This window comes from Salvelinus alpinus, chromosome 2, assembly GCF_045679555.1.
Source record: "Salvelinus alpinus chromosome 2, SLU_Salpinus.1, whole genome shotgun sequence".
Lineage (NCBI taxonomy): Eukaryota > Metazoa > Chordata > Actinopteri > Salmoniformes > Salmonidae > Salvelinus > Salvelinus alpinus.
Window position 1 is genome coordinate 75,845,239 of NC_092087.1, and position 15,988 is coordinate 75,861,226.

General features: G+C 42.2%; 1 protein-coding gene across 9 annotated transcripts in view; it reads right to left on the bottom strand.

Moving 5' to 3' along the window:
* LOC139567757 (regulating synaptic membrane exocytosis protein 1-like) overlaps window positions 1–15,988 on the bottom strand; it is a 106,626-nt gene that overhangs the window by 9,245 nt on the left and 81,393 nt on the right. For 5 of the 9 annotated variants that reach the window (XM_071389231.1, XM_071389232.1, XM_071389236.1 and 2 more), the window contains 5 exons: window positions 14,376–14,453; window positions 13,647–13,715; window positions 10,268–10,371; window positions 9,306–9,409; window positions 8,191–8,351 (listed from right to left, as the gene is read on the bottom strand). In XM_071389231.1, the coding sequence (XP_071245332.1) occupies window positions 8,191–8,351; window positions 9,306–9,409; window positions 10,268–10,371; window positions 13,647–13,715; window positions 14,376–14,453 (516 nt within the window). The remainder of the gene's footprint in view (window positions 1–8,190; window positions 8,352–9,305; window positions 9,410–10,267; window positions 10,372–13,646; window positions 13,716–14,375; window positions 14,454–15,988) is intronic. The other 4 variants (XM_071389237.1, XM_071389238.1, XM_071389239.1 and 1 more) reach the window with 2 other exon arrangements.

Here is a 15,988-nt window from a genome sequence, read left to right on the forward strand (position 1 = left end):
CTGTCCATAGGACCACTTTAAGCTGTACACTCCACAGAGCTGGGCTTCACGGAAGAGTGGCCATTGCTTAAAGAAAGAAATAAGCAAACACAGGGACTGGGAAACTAGTCAGGGACTGGGAAACTAGTCAGAACTGAAGGAATGATGGATTCTGCTAAATACAGGGAAAACAGGGAAAATACAGTTTCAATCTTCCAGAGATTTGAGACTGGGGTGGAGGTTCACCTTCCAGCAGGACAATGACCCTAAGCATTCTGCTAAAGCAACACTCGAGTGGCATAAGGGGAAACATTTAAATGTCTTGGAATGGCCCAGTCAAAGCCCAGACCTCAATCCAATTGAGAATCTGTGCTATGACTTAAAGATTGCTGTACACCAGCAGGAACCCATCCAACTTGAAGGAGCTGGAGCAGTTTTGCCTTGAAGAATGGGAAGAAATCCCAGTGTCTAGATGTGCCAAGCTTATAGAGACATATCCCAAGAGACTTGCAGCTGTAATTGCTGCAAAAGGTGGCTCTAAAAAGTATTGACTTTGTGGGGATGAATAGTTATGCATGCTCAAGTTTTCAGTTTTTTTGTCTTATTTTTTGTTTGTTTCACAATAAAAAATATTTTGCATCTTCAAAGTGGTTCTTCAAAGAGGCATGTTGTGTAAATCAAATGATACAACCCCCCCAAAAATGTATTTTAATTCCAGGTTGTAAGGCAACAAAATAGGAAAAATGCCAAGGGGGTGAATACTTTCGCAAGCCACTGTAGCTACAAACAAAATGGAGTTAAATGGTTACAGTCTGCCGTGAAGCGTTCACCCATGTATATGGTACCTGGATATACAACGCTCTCTATAGAACTACCAAAGGAAAGTCCTTATTTCCAGCGTGTGACTCCAATTGTTGGCCAGTACATGCTGTAACTGTATGTTTTGTATCCGCCATGACTACAGACAGTGGGGACACGCCCGACACAGCTCTGAGAGGCTCCACCAAACGCTAACACGCAGCCGGGCCAGTGCGTAGCAAGGAACAGCCGGCGACCTGCCACTGACAACCGACCCATGCGCTTCTCTCTCGCTCTCCACATTCAACGAGAGACAGACAACAACACAGTTGTGCGAGGCACTGGTAGGGGCATCCTCGGCCATGGAGGGAGCATCTAAGTCCCTGGCGGTGCCGGGAAATGTAGGCGTTCAGCAGTGAACTCCTTTGAATCTGCTGGGGACTTCCGTGCTATTAAGTGATTCATCTGTGACATGTCCGTAGTTGTCACGGGAAAAAGTCTGATGGATACCTTCATTTGTGAAAAATATATTGAACTTGATGCAGCTAAAGAAAGGAATATTACTCTTCATTAAGAAATAACTAAATCTGACCAAGTGCCTTGAACTGAATAAGGATTCCATGAGACTATTGGCATCTTTAAATGCTTCCTATCAAAACATCCAAGAAGATCATAATGGGACTTTCCTGGACTATGATCCATTTCCGCCACTGCACCCCTCTACTAGGTTGAACCAGAAAATGGCTGCTCATTGTTGGACTCCAGGTGAGCGTTAATGGATGCATGTTGGAACCAGAAAGAAGGAGAATAATCGTTCTCGGCGCCACCTGCCTTCTTTCCCAACGTCCAGACTTAACACTTTCAAATCGCTTTTAGCACCTGTCCCAGCTGTCTTCTGCCGGGAACTTGGGTGTTCCCTCTATGGCTGTGGATGTCAAATCAAATGTTTTTTGTCACATGCACCAAATACAACAGGTGAGACCTTACCGTGAAATGTTTACTTACAAGCCCTTAACCAACAATGCAGTTCAAGAAATAGAGTTAATGAAAATATTTACTAAATAAACTAAAGAATTTTTTAAAATAAAAAGTAACACAAGAAAATTACATAACAATAACGAGGCTATATACAGGGGGTACCGGTACCGAGTCAAGGCATATATGAGGCATATATCTGTACTTGGGGCAAAGACTTTGTGTTTTCCTGGGGCAAAAGTTCAGGATATCACCAGGTTGCTTCCCGTGGCTGTGAGTCAGTCACCGGGGGCTGATACTGCCATGGTTAATTTGGGGTCGAAGGACACTATGAAGGGCAGCTCAGAACAGCTGAAGATGGATTTGAAAGAACTGATTGGGTCACTACTTGACACCAACAAACGCCTCATAATATCTGGCCCTCTGCCCTCCCTAAATCGTGGCATTGAACAGTTCAGCAGACTTTTCGTCTTCCATAACTGGCTACGAGACTATTGCAGCTCTGTGGGTGTAACACTTATTGATACTTTTGATAACTTCTGGAAACAAAGCTCGAATTATAAGGAAGATGGTATCCACCCAAATCATTTGGCTTCCTTGACCCAAGCCCAGCTGATTTAATCCCTCCCATTGTGTCACTGAGTTGTCATAATGTTCCAGGGGCGTTGGAAGACACAATGTAAGTAACCTCATTTATGTCCCTCTTACTGCCCTGAATGCCTCTGCTCATTCTACAGCTATTGAATGTAATTACATGCCTATGAACCAGTGTTATACTGTTAGTACTGGGGTGGTGTCCCCTAGCAGGAAGTCCACTGTGTGTAGCTCAGCCTGCGCTAATATAAATAACCAGAGGATGTCTACCTCTGCCAAGCTTCCCAGTAAAGCAAGAAAAACAATCAAGCATCTCAGAAGTGTTAAAAATAGCCCACGTTAACATATGTACTTTAAGAAACAAGGTTCATGAAATAAATTATTTGCTAGTAACAGATTACATTCATATTCTGACAATCTCTGAAACTCACTTAGATAATATATTTGATGATACAGTGGTAGCAATACATGGTTATACCATCTACAGAAAAGACAGGAATGCCAAAGGTGGAGGTGTGGCTGTTTATATTCAGAACCACATTCTTGTAAAGATTAGAGAGGATCTCATGTTAAATACTGTTGAAGTAATATGGCTACAGGTTCATCTGCCTCACCTAAAGCCCATTCTGGTGGGAAGCTGCTATAGACCACTAAGTGTGAACAGTCAGTATCTGGATAACGTGTGAAATGCTTGATAATGTATGTGATGTCAATAGAGAGGTATATTTTCTGGGTGATTTAAATATTGACTTCGCTTTCATCAGGCTGCCCACTCAAGAGAAAGCTTCAAACTGTAACTACTGCCTGCAACCTAGTTCAGGTTATCAATCAAGCTACCAGGGTAGTTACAAACACTACAGGAATGAAATCATCAACATGAATTGATCACATCTTTACTAATGCTGCAGAAATTTGCTTGAAAGCAGTATCCAGATCCATTGGATGTAGTGATCACAATATAGTAGCCATATCTAGGAAAACCAAAGTTCCAAAGGCTGGCCCTAATATAGTGTATAAGAGGTCTTACAATAAGTTTTGTAGTGATTCTTATGTTGTTGATATAAAGAATATTTGTTGGTCCGTGATGTGTAATGAGGAGCAATCAGATGACGCACTTGACGCATTTATGAAATTGCTTATCCCAGTTACTAATAAGCATGCACCCATGAACAAAATTACTGTAAAACTGTTAAATCCCCATGGACTGATGAAGAATTGAAAAATTGTATGGTGGAGAGGGATGAGGCAAAAGAAATGGCAAACAGGTCTGGCTGTACAACCAATTGGCAAACATACTGCAAATTGAGAAATCATGTGAGTAAACTGAATAAAAAGAAGAAAACTACACTTTTAACAAACGATCTTCAATGCCATACAACACTCCTTCCGTGGCCTCCAACTGCTCTTAAACGCTAGTAAAACCAAATGCATGATTTTCAACCGTTCGCTGCCTGCACCCGCCCGCCCGACTAGCATCACCACCCTGGACGGTTCCGACCTAGAATATGTGGACATCTATAAATACCTAGGTGTCTGGCTAGACTGTAAACTCTCCTTCCAGACTCATATTAAACATCTCCAATCCAAAATCAAATCAAGAATCGGCTTTCTATTTCGCAACAAAGCCTCCTTCACTCACGCCGCCAAACTTACCCTAGTAAAACTGACTATCCTACCGATCCTCGACTTCGGCGATGTCATCTACAAAATAGCTTCCAATACTCTACTCAGCAAAATAGATGCAGTTTATCATAGTGCCATCCGTTTTGTTACTAAAACACCTTACACCACCCACCACTGCGACCTGTATGCTCTAGTCGGCTGGCCCTCGCTACATATTCGTCGCCAGACCCACTGGCTCCAGGTCATCTATAAGTCCATGCTAGGTAAAGCTCCGCCTTATCTCAGTTCACTGGTCACGATAACAACACCCACCCGTAGCACGCGCTCCAGCAGGTATATCTCACTGATCATTCCAAAAGCCAACACCTCATTTGGCTGCCTTTCCTTCCAGTTCTCTGCTACCTGTGACTGGAACGAATTGCAAAAATCGCTGAAGTTGGATACTTTTATTTCCTTCACCAACTTTAAACATCTGCTATCTGAGCAGCTAACCGATCGCTGCAGCTGTACATAGTCCATCTGTAAACAGCCCACCCAATTTACCTACCTCATCCCCTTACTGTTTTTATTTATTTACTTTTCTGCTCTTTTGCACACCAGTATCTCTACTTGCACATGATCATCTGATGATTTATCACTCCAGTGTTAATCTGCTAAATTGTAATTATTCGCTCCTATGGCCTATTTATTGCCTACCTCCTCATGCCTTTTGCACACAATATATATAGACTCATTTTTATTTTTTTCCTACTGTGTTATTGACTTGTTAATTGTTTACTCCATGTGTAACTCTGTGTTGTTGTCTGTTCACACTGCTATGCTTTATCTTGGCCAGGTCGCAGTTGTAAATGAGAACTTGTTCTCAACTAGCCTACCTGGTTAAATAAAGGTGAAATAAAAAATAAAAAAATAAAATAAAATAAACATAAAGATTGATAGTAAAAAGCTTTGGATTACCTTAAATGACATTTTGGGCAAAAAGGCTAATTCTGCTCCATCATTCATTGAATCAGATGGCTCATTCATCACAAAACCCACTGATATTGCCAACTCATTTAATGATTTTTTTCATCGGCAAGATTAGCAAACTTAGGCATGACATGCCAGCAACAAATGCTGACACTACACATCCAAGTATATCTGACCAAATTATCAAAGACAAGCATTGTAATTTTGAATTCCGTAAAGTAAATGTGGAAGAGGTGAAAAAATGATTGTTGTCTATGAACAATGACAAGCCACCGGGATCTGACAACGTGGATGGAAAATTACTGAGGACGATAGTGGACGATATTGCCACTCCTATTTGTTATATCTTCAATTTAAGCCTACTAGAACGTGTGTGCCCTCAGGCCTGGAGGAAAGCAAAAGTTATTCCCCTACCTAAGGATAGTAAAGCCCCCTTTACTGGCTCAAATAACCGACCAATCAGCATGTTACCAACCCTTTGTAAACTTTTGGAAAAAATTGTGTTTGACCAGATACAATGCTATTTTACAGTAAACAAATTGACAACAGACTTTCAGCTCGCTTATAGGGAAGGACATTCAACAAGCACAGCACTTACATAAATGACTGATGATTGGCTGAGAGAAATTGATAATAAAAACATTGTGGGGGCTGTTTTGTTAGACTTCAGTGCGGCTTTTGACACTATCGATCATAGTTTTTTGCTGGAAAAATGTATGTGTTATGGCTTTACACCCCCTGCTATATATTGGATAAAGAGTTACCTGTCTAACAGAACACAGAGGTTGTTCTTTAATGGAAGCCTCTCCAACAAAATCCAGGTAGAATCAGGAATTCCCCAGGGCAGCTCTCTATGCCCCTTACTTTTGAAAATCTTTACTAACAACATGCCACTGGCTTTGAGTAAAGCCTGTGTGTCTATGTTGCGAATGACTCAACACTATACATGTCAGCTACCACAGCGACTTAAATGACTGCAACAATTAAAAAAGAGCTGGAGTTAATTTCAGAATGGGAGGCAAGGAAAAACTAAAAGCTTTTGTATTTGGGACAAATCATTCACTAAACCTCAACGAAATCTTGTAATAAATAATGTGGTAATTGAGCAAGTTGAGGAGACTGAACTGCTTGGAGTAACCCAGATTGTAAACTGTCATGGTCAAAACATATTGATACAACAGTAGCTAGGATGGGGAGAAGTTTGTCTACAATAAAGCGCTCCTCTGCATTCTTAACAGCACTATCAACAAGGCCGGTCCTACAGGCCCTAGTTTTGACTACTGGAAAATTGCAATACTAAAGTACTAAATAGAGCCATGACTACATGGAACTCTATTCCACATCAAGTAACTCATGCAAACAGTAAAATTTGATTTAAAAAACAGATAAAAATACACCTTATGAACAGCGGCGACTGTGAAGCAACACAAACATGGGCACAGACACATGCATACAAACACACAATAACATACGCACTATACACACACGTACACATGGATCTTGTGTTGTAGATATGTGGTAGTAGAGTAGGGGCCTGAGGGCACACACTTAATATGTTGTGAAATCTGTTGTGAATGTATTGTAATGTGTTAAAATTGTATAACTGCCTTCATTTTGCTGAACCCCAGGAAGAGTAGCTGCTGCCTTAACCAGTCTTCATTATACTGTATGAATCCAATATCTCTTACCAGGTACCTTCAAACTGACCTGGAGCCAGTCTGCAGCAATCTGAGCAACCAGCGAACAACCCACCACATTCCATTCTCTCTCCAGTCCACAATCTATCTCTTAGAACGTATGTCAAAGGCCCTGGGCACTCTGTTTTATAACCACTCTGTTTGGATTGGCACGCACGCACCCACCCACCCACGCACGCACGCACGGATGCACACACACACACACACACACACACACACACACACACACACACACACACACACACACACACACACACACACACACACACACACACACACACACACACACACACACACACACACACACACACACACACACATACACACACAGACTTCAAAACATTAGGCTGTTAATAAGGGCCTGCCCAGGAGAGGCTCAGGGGATTGGGTCATTTGTCCGTGTCAGCAGGCAGGCTGTGGTGGACTGGACTGGTCAGCCGTAGGGACGTTAGAGCTGTGCAGGGAGGGAAGTTATGAGTGGGGTTATGTGAGTGAGGCCGTTGGGGTTATAGGACTATGGGATGGTTGGCTAAGAAAGTATAATAAGACTGTGCTGGGTTTGAGGGGACACTAGTTTGTACATGTAAGGCTGGTGGGTTTAAGGGGACACCCGTTTGTACATACATGTAAGGCAGGTGGGTTTGAGGGGACACTAGTTTGTACATGTAAAGCAGGGGTGTCAAACTCATTCAACGGAGGGCAGACTGCAGCAGGTTTTTGGTCTTTCACTTCAATTAAGACCAAGACAACCAGGTGAGGGGAGTTCCTTACTTATTAGTTCCTTACTTATTAGTGACCTTTATCCATCAATCAAGTACAAGGGTGGAGCGAAAACCCGCAGACACTTGGCCATCCTTGGAATGAGTTTGACACGGGATGTAAAGCCAGGTAGGTTTGAGGGGACACTAGGTGACAGTTACAGTAGGTGGTTGAGGCTGTTTACAGGTCACAACAAGAGCAATAGGGTTACGGGGACCATGGTTAGTGGGTACACAGCGATTATGTGAGATCCCTAAAATATGGGCCCTTGTCTGCCATGGCCCATTGTAGGTCCCTCCATCCCGTGACGGAGTGAAGGACCTTTTCTCTTTTCTTTACCTGGCGTCTTTGGGGTCCCCAGACACAGTGTGTCTCCTCCTCTTCAGCTCTTGAGAGAAGCGTCTCTTCCCTGCTGCCCTCATCCTCTCCTGCTCTCCATTCATCCCCCACGAGATCCTCCTCTCCTTCTTCTCGTCCTCTAAAGACTTGGACCTGTGTCCATTCATTTTGGGTTTCCCCACCGTGTGTGTTTGTGTGCATGCAATGCAAGTATTCATAGAGAAACACGATCATGCAGAAAGATTGAAACGTGCACCAATTAGCATGCAGAAAAAAGACAGACGAAATGAACACAGACTGATAAAAAACGGGCATGCGTGACAGACAGAAGAACAAACTCCACACAATGTTTTTGATTCCTTCAATATCTTCAATTGGTTCTTGATGCTCAATTACCTTGTAAATGATCTTGGAAGAACATATGAAAGTAAATTAAAGTGTGGAGCGGGGTACCGACCTGAGCCGCCCGCGCGGGCGTTCTGATTGGATGGACATGTAGGAAGTGCTGCTGAGGCGTGAGGCACTGCTGGCGCGGGATAGGGCCGACGCGTCACTCATGTCGCTGTCTGACGAGCGGGCCGACACGTTGTCAGAGCTCCGCCGCTGATCCGCATACATCTGAAGGCGGTGAGAGAGGAGAGAGGAAGATAGTTACTGTACATAGTTACTGTACACACAGTAGGTCCAATAAAATACTGGTGTCTAGCTGAGGTTTATGTGTAGATCTGCTCCCCAACAGTGGTGGAAAAACTACCCAATTGTCATACTTGAGTAAAAGTAAAGATACCTTAATAATAGAACATGACTGAAGTAAAAGTGAACGTCACCCAGTAAAATACTACTCGAGTAAAAGTCTAAAAGTATTTGGTTTTAAATATACTTAAGTCTCAAAAGTAAAAGTAATTGCTAAAATATACTTAAGTATTGAAAGTAAAAGTAGAAGACAAGATCATTTCAAAGACCAGAAGGCACTATTTTCTTGTTTTTTTATTTACGGATAGCCAGGGGCACACTCCAACATTCAGACATCATTTACAAACAAAGCATTTGTGTTTTGTGAGTCCGCCAGATCCGAGGCAATGGGGATGACCAGGGATGTTCTCTTGATAAGTGCATGAATTTGACCATTTTCCCATCCTGCTAAGCATTCGAAATGTAACGAGTACTTTTTGGGTTTCAGCAAAAATGTATTGAGTAAAAAGTACATTGTTTTCTTTAGAAATGTAGTGAAGTAAAATTAAAAGTTGTCAAAAATATAAATAGTAAAGTAAAGTACAGATACCCCAAAAAACTACTTAAAGTAGTACTTTCAAGTATTTTTACTTTAGTACTTTAAACCACTGCTCCCCAATACCCAAAGTGGCATCTGTGTTATAACTGACAATGGAAAAGTAATCAGCATAGAAAACTCTCCAACTTTTTATATGTGAAGGACAATGGCTATCTTGAACGACAGTTAATATACTGTAGTTCTAGGTCTATAACTATATAATTACAACAAAGTTGTAATGTTATGGTGGACCAGGAAATAGTGCCTGTCTTCCAACAGAGAGATGCAGCAACAGTACTGACCTCTCGTTTGGTCTTGAGGTCCGTCTCGGGGTCATGGGAGGCTGAAGGCCGGTAGGAATGTACTTTCATGTTCATCTGTCTGGCTCGCTCCTCTACTGCTAGAGCTGGGAGGAAATTACTTAATTAATGAATACAGTAATAATACAGTAATAATACAGTAAATTACACAAGAAACCCACAACCTCTCAGGTGAATGACAGTGAAGGTGAATGATGTAGGGTGAAGTTGCTCCTAGACGCTGATCTTGGGTCAGTTTTGCATTTCCCCTACTTATGTTTAAGGTTAGGATTCGGGGAAGGGAAATCTGATCCTAGATCTGTACCTAGGGGAAACTACACCCGGGAACAAGGTGAACAGAGGAACAGGAGGTGATTGGAGGTGTTAGACAACTGTACAGTACTCTTAGTGTCATTGTTCTATTTGAACACTAGGTGGCGCATGCTGTGCATCACTTTCATTAGATGTCATTTTCATTAGATGTCATGTACGGAATACTACAGCGTGCACAGAGGGTCATAATTGTTGGGGGATATAAAGAGGGAAAAAGGATAATCACATCTACTGTATAGAAAGGGTCTAAAATCTAAAACATAATATAAAGTTGGGTCAGATACAGTCGTGCCATAGAATTACCTTTTTCATTAGGTTTACTCGCATCAAACGGTTTATTATCTACAGGTATATTTTCTTCATGTACATGGAGGTAGAAGAGAATGAGGAATGTAAAGAAACAGAGAAGAGTGAGGAAGAGTACTCAGACAAAATGGTTTTGATTGGTCGGAGTTGTAGAACGAGACACATCATGACACGCACAGACAGACAGACAGACAGACAGACAGACAGACAGACAGACAGACAGACAGACAGACAGACAGACAGACAGACAGACAGACAGACAGACAGACAGACAGACAGACAGACAGACAGACAGACAGACAGACAGACACTCCTTGACAGCCTACCTTGCTCTACACTGCTGCTTCTGGCAGGAACCTGTGGCAGCTGTCTGCCCCTGCGACCTGACTGGGGAGTCCCCGTAGGAGGGGAGGGGCTGTGGGTGTGTGTTCTGAGAGAGAGAGAGAGAGAGAGAGAGAGAGAGAGAGAGAGAGAGAGAGAGAGAGAAAAGGAGAAAGATAAATTAAATACAAGTGAATGAGTTCAACTCCTCCACAGTAGGCCCATTCCAGCATATATAAAACCCAGGGTGGCTACATCCTTGACCATACACTAGAAGGAACCAATGGGATTGGTTTACTGCTCCCACAACCAATAAGAGCAGCAGGACAGTGGGTATAGGGAGCACAGAGGTCAAAACGGGACAAAGGGGTACAACAAGGGGTTGCTAAGGGGGTATATTTTTGGGCACCAGCATGCACCTGTCCTGTCGTGGTGAGTTAGGGGCAGATCCCCCCAGGGGTGTCTGGTTAAAGGGGCGCAGCGGCCCCCCTCTCCCCCTACTGCCCCTCAGTATAGAGGTGGGCTGGATACGACTGGCATCAACAGGCCACGTGGAAAGAAAAGAACAAACAAACGAAAGAAAGAAAGCTAAATGATATAAATGGTAAAGAATGTAAATCATATTCAACATAAAGAAGGACCGTATGGCCCACAATGTAAATCATATACAACATAATGAAGGACCTTATGGCCCACAATGTAAATCATATACAACATAATGAAGGAACTTATGGCCCACAATGTAAATCATATACAACATAATGAAGGACCTTATGGCCCACAATGTAAATCATATACAACATAATGAAGGACCTTATGGCCCACAATGTAAATCATATACAACATAATGAAGGCCTTTATGGCCCACAATATAAATCATATTCAACATAATGAAGGACCTTATGGCCCACAATGTAAATCATATTCAACATAATGAAGGACCTTATGGCCCACAATGTAAATCATATACAACATAATGAAGGACCGTAAGGACCACAATGTAAATCATATGAAACATAATGAAGGACCTTATGGCCCACAATGTAAATCATATTCAACATAATGAAGGACCTTATGGCCCACAATGTAAATCATATACAACATAATGAAGGACCTTATGGCCCACAATGTAAATCATATACAACATAATGAAGGACCGTATGGCCCACAATGTAAATCATATTCAACATAATGAAGTACCTTATGGCCCACAATGTAAATCATATACAACATAATGAAGGACTGTATGGCCCACAATGTAAATCATATTCAACCTAATGAAAGACCTTATGGACCACAATGTAAATCATATTCAACATAATGAAGGAACTTATGGCCCACAATGTAAATCATATACAACATAATGAAGGACCTTATGGCCCACAATGTAAATCATATACAACATAATGAAGGACCGTATGGCCCACAATGTAAATCATATTCAACATAATGAAGGACCTTATGGCCCACAATGTAAATCATATTCAACATAATGAAGGACCTTATGGCCCACAATGTAAATCATATACAACATAATGAAGGACTGTATGGCCCACAATGTAAATCATATTCAACCTAATGAAAGACCTTATGGACCACAATGTAAATCATATTCAACATAATGAAGGAACTTATGGCCCACAATGTAAATCATATACAACATAATGAAGGACCTTATGGCCCACAATGTAAATCATATACAACATAATGAAGGACCGTATGGCCCACAATGTAAATCATATTCAACATAATGAAGGACCTTATGGCCCACAATGTAAATCATATACAACATAATGAAGGACTGTATGGCCCACAATGTAAATCATATTCAACCTAATGAAAGACCTTATGGACCACAATGTAAATCATATTCAACATAATGAAGGAACTTATGGCCCACAATGTAAATCATATACAACATAATGAAGGACCTTATGGCCCACAATGTAAATCATATACAACATAATGAAGGCCTTTATGGCCCACAATGTAAATCATATACAACATAATGAAGGTCCGTATGGCCCACGATGTAAATCATATTCAACATAATGAAGGACCTTATGGCCCACAATGTAAATCATATACAACATAATGAAGGCCTTTATGGCCCACAATGTAAATCATATTCAACATAATGAACGACCTTATGGCCCACAATGTAAATCATATTCAACATAATGAAGGACCTTATGGCCCACAATGTAAATCATATACAACATAATGAAGGACCTTATGGCCCACAATGTAAATCATATACAACATAATGAAGGAACTTATGGCCCACAATGTAAATCATATACAACATAATGAAGGACCTTATGGCCCACAATGTAAATCATATACAACATAATGAAGGACCTTATGGCCCACAATGTAAATCATATACAACATAATGAAGGACCTTATGGCCCACAATGTAAATCATATACAACATAATGAAGGCCTTTATGGCCCACAATGTAAATCATATTCAACATAATGAAGGACCTTATGGCCCACAATGTAAATCATATTCAACATAATGAAGGACCTTATGGCCCACAATGTAAATCATATACAACATAATGAAGGACCGTAAGGCCCACAATGTAAATCATATGAAACATAATGAAGGACCTTATGGCCCACAATGTAAATCATATTCAACATAATGAAGGACCGTATGGCCCACAATGTAAATCATATACAACATAATGAAGGACCTTATGGCCCACAATGTAAATCATATACAACATAATGAAGGACCTTATGGCCCACAATGTAAATCATATACAACATAATGAAGGACCGTAAGGCCCACAATGTAAATCATATACAACATAATGAAGGACCTTATGGCCCACAATGTAAATCATATTCAACATAATGAAGGACCTTATGGCCCACAATGTAAATCATATTCAACATAATGAAGGACCTTATGGCCCACAATGTAAATCATATACAACATAATGAAGGACCTTATGGCCCACAATGTAAATCATATACAACACAATGAAGGACCTTATGGCCCACAATGTAAATCATATACAACATAATGAAGGACCTTATGGCCCACAATGTAAATCATATACAACACAATGAAGGACCTTATGGCCCACAATGAACCAGAACACAATAAATGAAGGACATAACAATTCAAGAAAACACAGAGCTAGGGCTATGGGTCTACTGACAGAACACCTTAACAACGCTCATTTAGAAAAGGTTTTGCTGTGCTGCTAAATTGCATTCAAAGCAAAGTCACAATTTGTAACAATTCAGATTGACATCAGACATCAACACGTTCCAGATTTGAAGAGCGATGATCTCCATCCAGATAGAGAACAGGATGAATGGGGGTGTATGAGAGGGATGGGGTGAATGAAAGAATGACCTTACCTGTCAGCCTCCAGGCCTTTCTTGCTGTCACCTCTCTGACTGTTAGGTCTGCCCAGGCTCCCTGACTGCCTGTGACATGGAGGACATGACAAGAAGACAAAATGGAGGATGGGTAACCCGATGGTGAAACAAAACTAAAGACGAATCTTGAATGCGTGGTCAGCTGGTGTTTTATTTCAAATAAAAGAGATGCTTTGGCTGAAATGATTTTGTTTAAAAAAAAAATGTGGATGCAACATTTTAGACTACTATATTGCACTACTACATTGCTTGCTACCAACTGTTCGGAACAGAAACATCAGAACACCATGACAACGGAGCACGCGGAAGTCAGATGTGTAGCAGAGGAAGCAGGAAGTCAGGTGTGTAGCAGAGGAAGTAGGAAGTCAGATGTGTAGCAGAGGAAGCAGGAAGTCCGATGTGTAGCAGAGGAAGCAGGAAGTCAGGTGTGTAGCAGAGGAAGCAGCAAGTCAGGTGCAGGTCAGTAAGGTGAAGCAGCAAGAGGAGCAGTAACTACAGCGTTACAACAACCCACCAGTTTACACTGTAATCTAGAACATCTAGGAAAGCTATAAAGTGCAGGGTTAGGTTTAGGGCAGGGCTAGCGCAAGGGTTAGGCTTATGGTTAGAGGAAAACTATAGTAGCCACGCAGTGCTAAGCAAGTACAGTAGCAGGACTGCAGCTTGGGTCCTGGGAGGTAAGGGTAGATCTAGATCGGTACCCAGTACCTTTCTTCCTCTGGGGAGGCCTGCTCTACTAAAATCCTGGGGCTTGTGGGCTGTCTGCGGGGCAGAGAGTTGGAGCATCTGGAGGTGTGGTGGGGGGAAGCAACCCCCAGGTGAGGAAACAGGGAGAGGGACACAGTGAGTGGGTGGGTTCATGTTAGTTTAGAACGAGCGAAAAGCATTGGGATTCCCTGGCAACTAGAATGCCTCTGCTGGCCAAAACACTCAGTGACAGTAGGTGTGAATTATTGTGCAGGTCAATGTGAAAGAGCTGTTATTGTGTAGTCACTGTGTTGCTCAGCACCTCTCAATATACACTGAGGAGCTAGTGGTGAACAAAATTGATAGATAACATGCATGATAAGAACGGGGGAAGTGATGTTGAATCTTTGTTGATTCAACGTATTGGTATACTCTGGGAGAATAGAACACTCAAATGATAGTTTTGTTTTGCAGTATTTGAGAGAATAAAGAAAGTTCAACTACTAAATAAACATTGTAAACCTAGAAAAGGAGGTGCAGTAGGTTATCTCCTATAGAGGAGGATATGTGTGTGTACCTGTCTTTATCAGGAGAGTGGAGGTTGGTGTGTGTGTACCTGTCTTTATCAGGAGAGTGGAGGTTGGTGTGTGTGTACCTGTCTTTATCAGGAGAGTGGAAGTTGGTGTGTGTGTACCTGTCTCTATCAGGAGAGGGGAGGTTGGTGTGTGTGTACCTGTCTTTATCAGGAGAGTGGAGGTTGGTGTGTGTGTACCTGTCTTTATCAGGAGAGTGGAGGTTGGTGTGTGTGTGTACCTGTCTCTATCAGGAGAGTGGAAGTTGGTGTGTGTGTACCTGTCTTTATCAGGAGAGTGGAGGTTGGTGTGTGTGTACCTGTCTCTATCAGGAGAGTGGAGGTTGGTGTGTGTGTACCTGTCTCTATCAGGAGAGTGGAAGTTGGTGTGTGTGTACCTGTCTCTATCAGGAGAGTGGAGGTTGGTTTGTGTGTACCTGTCTCTATCAGGAGAGTGGAAGTTGGTGTGTGTGTGTACCTGTCTCTATCAGGAGAGTGGAGGTTGGTGTGTGTGTACCTGTCTCTATCAGGAGAGTGGAGGTTGGTTTGTGTGTACCTGTCTCTATCAGGAGAGTGGAAGTTGGTGTGTGTGTGTACCTGTCTCTATCAGGAGAGGGGATGTTGGTGTGTGTGTACCTGTCTCTATCAGGAGAGTGGAGGTTGGTGTGTGTGTACCTGTCTTTATCAGGAGAGTGGATGTTGGTGTGTGTGTACCTGTCTTTATCAGGAGAGTGGAGGTTGGTGTGTGTGTACCTGTCTTTATCAGGAGAGTGGAGGTTGGTGTGTGTGTACCTGTCTTCATCAGGAGAGTGGAAGTTGGTGTGTGTGTACCTGTCTCTATCAGGAGAGTGGAGGTTGGTGTGTGTGTACCTGTCTCTATCAGGAGAGTGGAAGTTGGTGTGTGTGTACCTGTCTCTATCAGGAGAGTGGAGGTTGGTGTGTGTGTACCTGTCTCTATCAGGAGAGTGGAGGTTGGTGTGTGTGTGTACCTGTCTCTATCAGGAGAGTGGAAGTTGGTGTGTGTGTACCTGTCTCTATCAGGAGAGGGGATGTTGGTGTGTGT